Below are 7,913 nucleotides of genomic sequence, written 5' to 3' on the forward strand. Positions count from 1 at the left end.
AGTAAGTGTTTGGACAATGCTCTCAGACACGTGGTCTGATTTCTGGATGGTCCCATGTGGAGCCAGCAGTTGGACTCGATGATCCTTGTGGATCCCTTCCCACTCAGGATATCTGTCCTCTGATCCTACCATAAAGGCAAGGCCATGAGGGTGACACAATTGCCAGTACTGACTGGGAGCTGCGCACAGGCTCCTCTGGTATTAAAAGTTTCCTGAGCTAATCCTGAGGCCACAGGATTTCAGCAGCACAGCACAGGCCTGGAGGCCATGCTCAATGCACAATGTGGCACCGGCCTGGTTGTGCTCAGGTTAACTGTACTGTGAATCATTGACTCCTTGATGTACAATGATTTTCTGGTCAGGATCACCACACTGACTTCCACTGAGAAAAATAACAAGATGCCTAAATGTTAATGAGGACTTAAGACCTAGTGACAAACTGATCTCTCCCTTGCAACAGTGAAGTTGGCCTGCCGTTTAACATTTACCTGTGCTGCTCCATAAATTTCCTTTGCAAGCCTCACGAGCCTCAGCGTAGGGTGGCTGGTGTACTCTTGCATATGAATCTTTCCACATCAGCTGGGAAATAGCTGCATAGGGCCTGACTTCATTAGCTTATTTGAAATTTCTCTGGTCAACCTCTGCTCACAGATGCACCAGTACAATACCACCAACATCCAAGGGAGGGGGACTGCAGCTGTGCCTTCCTCTGGGTCTGTTCCTCCAAGGATAACAACCAGCAAGCCTGAAGGCAGATTGTTATCAAGAACCTTGTGCCATGTGTTTGCACTTGCTATTTGGTAACTACCCCTGCGGCATTTGGCCTGACAGGGTTGGCAGGTACAGCCTGTTCAGCAGTGGGACACCAGGCCTGGGCAGAGCTGAGTAGTCAGGTTGTTTCTGCAAAAGCAAGTAATTTGTTAATCAAACAAACAAAAATTGTCTCTCAAAGAAAGAAAATGCTAGACATGTTCTCCTCCCCTATGCTGAACCTTCATTTTCACCATTCAACCCAGTGACAAAGAGCCCATTTTGAACTTGCTGGCCTTCTGAGGTGGGGAATGAGGGTCACAAAGCTCATTCAAGTAGCCAGGAAGATGCTTGCAAGAGGTCTAGATTTTATTCTACCCCAACAGCAAGCACACCCAGGTCTGAAGGACCTGAGTTGACAGGTGCTTTTCCAATTATTGAATTAATGTTGTTCTCTCACACCTGCATCAGTATAACCCCAATAACATGGCTTCACATACCCACAGCTGTCAGCAGAATTGCGTTCACATTTCCTGTAATTTCCCTGATCTTCTTCAATCAGGCATTGAAAAAAGGAATAGCATTTGAACTGATCTTAACTGAACACATCGTATGCAATATGCTGTTATCTCCCTGGTGGTCTGTGAACTCCAGATAAATGTCTGTACTTTCCACATAGCTGTGGTCTCCCCACGTATATACCATCTTTGGCCCATAGATTAAAGCGACATCTGCCATATGCACCTTTTAGTACAGAGATTTCACCACATTTACAGTGAATGCCCCATCTCAAATGGAAACATCTCTAGTACACAACGTGGTATGTTAGAATTATACCGGTGTCCCAGCTTAAGAGCTCCCAGGCTGCTAGGAATGAGATTTTCCCTCTGGAAAAGCTGTGTCTTCTGTGCCTTGCGTTCACCTACCCTCAGGAAGGACATGCTCTGACCGGTAACTTCCACTTCTGGCCTGAATACGCTCTGGCCATCCAAGAAGCTGTTCTGCTTCCTTCAGTCTCCTCCCAAAAGAATTTATGTATGTCTGCAGCTTTGTGTTTGGATTGAAAAATCTCTCTTGTATAAAAGAGATCAGAACTGATAGAAGAGAATTAGTAGCAAATGAAACACCCTTCCCTACCTAGTATATTTTGTAATCAGTGCTCCCAACATGTCCAGCCAACACCCATGGGCCCGCCCTTGTGCTAATAAGGTGATGGAAGGAGGGAAAGGGAGGGAGAAGAGTAGGTGGGAGTGTGGGAGGGATGAAGGGAAGGATGGAACCTTGTGGCAGCCTGTGGACACACCAGATGCTATCATCTGGTGAGAGGCTCAAGACTGTCCCCATGCCTGCAGCTGGCTGCACATGATGATGCCACGTGCAGGGTGCAGGATCATGTTGCTGGGGCAGCAGCTCATTGGAATGGCAGGAGCAAGCTGACAAATTGCTCCCAGTCTGTGGTGCCAATTACGTGCAGGTCTGCATACAGAAGAGCAGTAACCTTTCATGTTGGGAGCCTACGGCCTGGCCAAATTTGGGAGATGCATGTGAGAACCTGTGAGAGAAACTTTGGTATAGAGAGGAGGGCTGCAGCTGAGCCTCCTTCTTGGTCCAGTCTTGCAAGGAGCAGTAACAAACAGACCTGGTTATGAGGACCGCCACCACCGCATGTATGCACACTGCTAATCAACAAGTGCCTGGGCAGAGGTGATGCCCCTTGGAAATGCTCCTGCGGTGCCAAGGAACTGGCTGCACTGAGACCACCCTGCCACAGATGCCAACAGGGCTGCAGCCGCAGCTTGAGGCAGCCTGGATATCTCCCAGCCCAGCGTGGGCCCATGCAGTCCCTGCCCAGGATTCTCCTCCCTGTGGGTGGGAAGCAGCATTTATACAAGAAGCTCCAGCCCACATGCAGACACTGTGAAGTGATCCAGGGCCATGGGGCAGGTCGCTGCCCTCCCTCTTCGCCAAGTGAGCTCCCGCTGCTGGCAGAGGCAACACTACTGGCCTGGCCCCAAGCCATGGCCCCCACAGCGCCGCAGCCCTCCGTGGATCCCTGGGGCATTCCTCGCCTGCAGCCTGTCCTCCATGGCCGCCGCCATCCGCTTCTCGCCGGCCGCCCGCAGCCTCTTCGACGAGCCGCTGGCCATCGCCGTGCAGGGCCTCGGCCCGCGGCAGCAGGTCACGCTGCGGACATCCTTGCGGGACGAGGCGGGAGAGCTCTTCGAGGCCCACGGCCGGTACCAGGCGGCGGACGACGGGGAGCTGGACCTGGCCCGCTGCCCCGCGCTGCCGGGAGGCAGCTTCAGCGGCCTGGAGCCCATGGGGCTGCTCTGGGCTTTGCAGCCCCGCAAGCCCTTCTGGCGGCTGGTGAAGAAGGACGTGCAGACCCCCTTCCGCCTGCAGCTGGAGGTGTTTGAGGGCCACGGGGACACCCCCGGGCAGCTCCTGGCCCAGGCCGAGCACGAGCGGGTGTTCCTGCGGGACGGGGTGCGCAGGGTGCCGGTGCGCGAGGGGAGGATCCGGGCCACGCTCTTCCTGCCCCCCGGTGAGTACTGGCTGTGGCCATCCTGTTGTTTTTCTAAAAGAATCATGTTTAGTCAGTGCAAGCTGTTCTATGACCTGCATAAAGAGGAGACCATGAAAGCCCCCATCCTCTCTTCCTCCTATCTGCTGGTCCCAGTGACCTGCCTGACCATTGTTCCCATTCACCTGGCCGTGCAGGTGCCAGGACAAGATTGCAGACAGAGGAATAATCCATCTTTCCCACAGCTTGAGGCCACAAATGTGGAGGAACACTCAGCAAGCGACAGTGAGTGTGCCAGGAAGTGTCTGAGGCTGAGATGCTGAAGCAGTGAGTGGTGCAGAGAGGCTCTGTGCCAGCCCTGCCTTGTTGCCCAGAGCTGGCTCCATGTGAAAAATGAGGCAGTCCTCCTGGAGGGTTTGGGGGAATCTTCCGTCTCCCCCTGCACAGCAGCCACTATATGGTGAACACGATTCACCATGTTCAGGTTCCTTTGTTGGCACATACGCTCTGTGGACAACTTCAGTACATGAAAGGCAGAAGAGGATGGACTTAAGAACTTCTATGGAAAAGAAACCTTTCCAGACAGAAAAGACACCTTTCCAGACGGAAAAGACAAACATTAATTAATTGCTCTCAGAAAGGATCTCCTCTCTGAGCTGTACGATGTGCTCAAGAACACCACCAGGCTGCAGTACCTACTAAGTAGTTAAACAGAGACTTTCCTGCCAGAGTCCGTGGTGCAGAATGGCTGATTTCTCGTGTTCAGCATCTCCCTTGGCAGTGTGGCCAGGGATCCCTTCCCTGCTCCACCTCTACCCCTGCCTGCTGACCAGGAGATGAAGGAAGCCACTTGCATGCATTTTGTATCCAAACCTCCCTGCTTCCCTTCACTTGAGGTGCTTATTGTAAGTCAAATGCTGTCTCGTTTTCTCAGGGTCCTGAGACCTGCTCCTTTAACTAGTGTGTATTTTAAAGCTATAGACCCTTGCCACAGTCCCTGGCTCTTTGAATTGTTGTTTCCTGGGCACAGGGTACAAGGAGTTTATTCTCAACCTGCAGACACTGCAGCAAATCTTCAGCTTCACAAGACTGCAAGCATGATCAGTATTTCTGTTGCACAGCTTCATTTGGAGATGTATTTCCCCATTGTGATTTCACCACATTCAAATTGTCCTGCACTGAGATGTCCCAGTCGTGATTTTCCATTCCTGGCAGTGCTCTCCATACAGGACACCTCTATGTTATGATTCAAGAGTTGGATACCAATCAGAAAACAACCTAAGGCCATACAGAGATGGAGAGCCCAAAGAGCTTTTGCTGCAGCACTATCCCACCTCCCCTGAGCACCGCCACAGACAGAATCACAGAATCATAGAATGGCTGAGGTTGGCAGGGACCTCTGAAATCATCTAGTCCAATCCCCCTGCTGAGCAGGATCACCTAGAGCATGTTGCACAGGATGGCATCCAGGCGGATTTTGAATATCTCCAGAGAAGGATGCTTCACAACCTCTCTGGGGAACATGTTCCAGTGCTCTTTAACCCTCACAGTAAAGAAGTGCCGCCTCATATTGAGCCGGAACCTCCTGTGCTTCAGTTTGTGCCCATTGCCTCTCGTCCTGTTGCTGGGCACAACTGAAAAGAGACCAGCTCCATCCTCTTGACACCCTCCCCTCAGATATTTATGTACATTAATGAGGTCTCCCCTCAGTCTTCTCTTTTCCAGGCTAAACAGGCCCAGTTCTTTCAGCCTCTCCTCGTACAACAGGTACTCCGGTCCTCTAATCATCTTTGTAGCCCTCTGGATTCGCTCCAGTAATTCTCTGTCCCTCTTGTACTGGTGAGCCCAGAACTGGACACAGTACTCCAGGTGAGGCCTCACCAGGGCTGAGTAGAGGGGGAGGATCACCTCCCTCGGCCTGCTTGCAACACTTTTCCAAATGCAGCCCAGGATCCCATTGGCCTTCTTGGCCACAAGGGCACAGTGCTGGCTCATGGTCAGCCTGCTGTCCACCAGGACTCCCAGGTCCCTCTCTGCAGAGCTGCCCTCCAGCAGGTCACCCCCCAGCCTGTACTGGTGCTTGGGGTTATTCCTCCCTAGGTGCAGGACACTGCACTTGCCCTTGTTGAACTTCATGAGGTTCCTCTCGGCCCAGCCCTCCAGCCTGTCAAGGTCCCTCTGAATGGCAGCACAGCCCTCTGGGGTATCAGCCACTCCCCCCAGCTTTGTGTCATCAGCAAACTTGCTGAAGGCGCTCTCAGTTCCATCGTCCACGTCATTGATGAACAAGTTGAACAAGACTGGACCCAGTACTGACCCCTCGGGGACACCAATAGCTACAGGCCTCCAAATAGACTGCACTTCTGAGCACAGCCCTCTGAGCTCTGCCATCCAGCCAACTGCCAATCCCCTCAACTAGGCCGCACTGCCTGAGCTTGTCTGTGAGGATGTTATGGGATACAGTGTCGAAAGACCCATTTTTAGGACCTTTTCTGTGCATGCTCAGTGTAGGCCAACAGTGCTCTGCTACACTTAACTGAGACATGGGTATGGGCAACTGCAGTACTGGTCTCCGCGGTACACAGCCACTGCTTTGAATTCTCACAGTCTATCTAAAGCCAGTAGATGTGCTGTCACCTGCATGCAAACAGCAGAGGAAGAGCCTTTTTTACCTGCCAGCACTACACAGCTGAGTGACTTGTCATGTCCTTTCCCTAAAACATGCTCTTCTGCAGTTCATACTGTGTACCTGATTTGATGCATTATAAACAAGAGAAACATTTAAATGAGTCATTTCAGGCAATACTGCTCTTGCCTGTTCCAGGAGAGGACCTCTTTCCAGGAATCATTGACATAGATGGACTTGGAGGAGGCCTTCGTGAGTACAGAGCCAGCCTGCTGGCCAATCATGGCTTTGCCACACTGGCCCTGGCTTATTACCAATATGAGGATCTGCGCCAGGATGTGACCAAACTCCATCTGGAATATTTTGAAGAGGCAGTGAACTACATGCTGCAGCACCCACAGGTAGGAGCACACTCCCTGTCCTCTGGGATCCAGGGAGTGCTTCTTCTCCAGAGCGCCTGTCCCTTCACCTGAGTGATCTCTGTGGAAGTGTCCGAACGCTTGCCTGGCTCCATGGCTGGCATATGCAGGGGTTTGGGTGTCTGAACTCTAGAAAGTTGGAAGGGTCAAACAGATATGCACTGGAAGGTCAGTGGAGAGACATCACAAAGCAATCTCACAGGAGACAGCTGAAATGTAACAAGGTGGGGAGGTTGTGCAGGAGAGAGCCTTTGTGAATTGCCACCTAATGTCCCTCCTCCTTCAGGGCAGGTGTTTAGCACTTGTCCAGCAGAAAAACTAATCGTTGCCATCCTCTCCTCTGTACTGTCATGTAAACTCTCAGCATTACACAATATCCTCCTCCGGTAATTAGCTGTTGTATTTTTCAGCTCAGTACTGATGTTTTTTTTTTTTCTCCTGTCCACCAGGTAAAGGGGCCTGGCATTGGCCTGCTCGGTTTCTCCAAAGGAGGTGACCTGTCTCTCTCCATGGCTTCCTTCCTGAAGAACATCACAGCCGTTGCTACCATTAATGGCCCTGTGGCCAATACAGCTATTCCTCTCAGCTACAAGGATAAAATCATCCCCCCTTTGCCCACTGATCAACAACGTAACAAGGTTTATGATGACAACATTCTTGATTTTTCTGATGCTCCTTCTGACCCCTTTCAAGCTCCTGGCAACCAAAGCCTGATCCCACTAGAGAAAGCTGAGGCACATTTACTGTTCATTGCTGGTCAAGATGACCATATTATCAACAGTGAGTATTTTGCTACTGAAGCCTGCAAGCATTTGCAGGCTCAAGGGAAGGAAAATTTTCAGATGCTCATTTACCCTGGAGTAGGGCACTGCCTTGACCCTCCCTTTTTCCCTTTGTACCGGATAGGAAACCACCCTCTTTTTCAGAAGAGGGCAGTCTTGGGTGGGGAGTTCATGGCTAATTCTAAAGCACAGGTTCATGCTTGGCCACAGATCCAGGCTTTTTTCCACAAATATTTAAATGACAAGTAATGTGGAAGAAGCAATGTACAAGTAACACACAATTTTGAACAACCAGATCTGATGAATTCTTTTACATTTATCAGGTCAAACCCCATTCACAGCTGTACCAGTACAGCTATAGTGTCTTCCATGACTTTGCACATCCACTACTCAGAAAAGAAATAGCTTTCAGTTTTCTGGTTTTCCCTCAACATTTTTGCTCAAGTGTTAAGAAAAGGAATGGAGAATAGTTTCACATTAGCCCTTGATAAAATAGGTCAAACAAAAAATACTCGTTATTTTTCTCACCTGTTTTCTACTTTAATATTTGACTGTACTTCGCAAATTGCTGCGGTCTCCACATGCATATGATATCCACAGCTCATACTTAAAGCAAGACCTCTCAAATACTAATTTTGGCAAGTGGACTTCACCACAGTTATGGTGAATGTCTCATCACAAATGGAAATATCTCTGATCTCTGAGCTGCTGTAAGTGTGCAATAATGGATGTTATAATAAGGATGCTGGGGTGTCTCTGGTTAATTCTCTAGAAGAGTTGTTTGTCTTCTGTTTCCATCTTCCCTTCAGAAG

At 50.3% G+C, this 7,913-nt stretch overlaps 1 protein-coding gene across 1 annotated transcript; it reads left to right on the forward strand.

Annotated features, from left to right (window-relative positions):
* The first annotated feature begins 2,647 nt into the window (after positions 1 to 2,647).
* Positions 2,648 to 7,579, forward strand: LOC106042682 (acyl-coenzyme A thioesterase 5-like). Its single transcript, XM_048065235.2, has 3 exons — positions 2,648 to 3,295; positions 6,099 to 6,301; positions 6,769 to 7,579. Exons 1-3 carry the CDS (start codon positions 2,686 to 2,688, stop codon positions 7,348 to 7,350), a joined length of 1,395 nt encoding a protein of 464 aa, XP_047921192.2. The 5' UTR covers positions 2,648 to 2,685; the 3' UTR covers positions 7,351 to 7,579.
* The last annotated feature ends 334 nt before the right edge of the window (positions 7,580 to 7,913 follow it).

This window comes from Anser cygnoides, chromosome 5 (genome assembly GCF_040182565.1).
Source record: "Anser cygnoides isolate HZ-2024a breed goose chromosome 5, Taihu_goose_T2T_genome, whole genome shotgun sequence".
Classification (NCBI taxonomy): Eukaryota; Metazoa; Chordata; class Aves; order Anseriformes; family Anatidae; genus Anser; species Anser cygnoides.

Coding starts and splice junctions, on each gene's coding strand:
- LOC106042682 (XM_048065235.2), top strand. CDS start 2,686: ATGGGGCAGGTCGCTGCCCTCCCTCTTCGCCAAGTGAGCTCCCGCTGC. Junction 3,296..6,098: donor CACGCTCTTCCTGCCCCCCG/GTGAGTACTGGC, acceptor TGCCTGTTCCAG/GAGAGGACCTCTTTCCAGGA. Junction 6,302..6,768: donor ACATGCTGCAGCACCCACAG/GTAGGAGCACAC, acceptor CCTGTCCACCAG/GTAAAGGGGCCTGGCATTGG.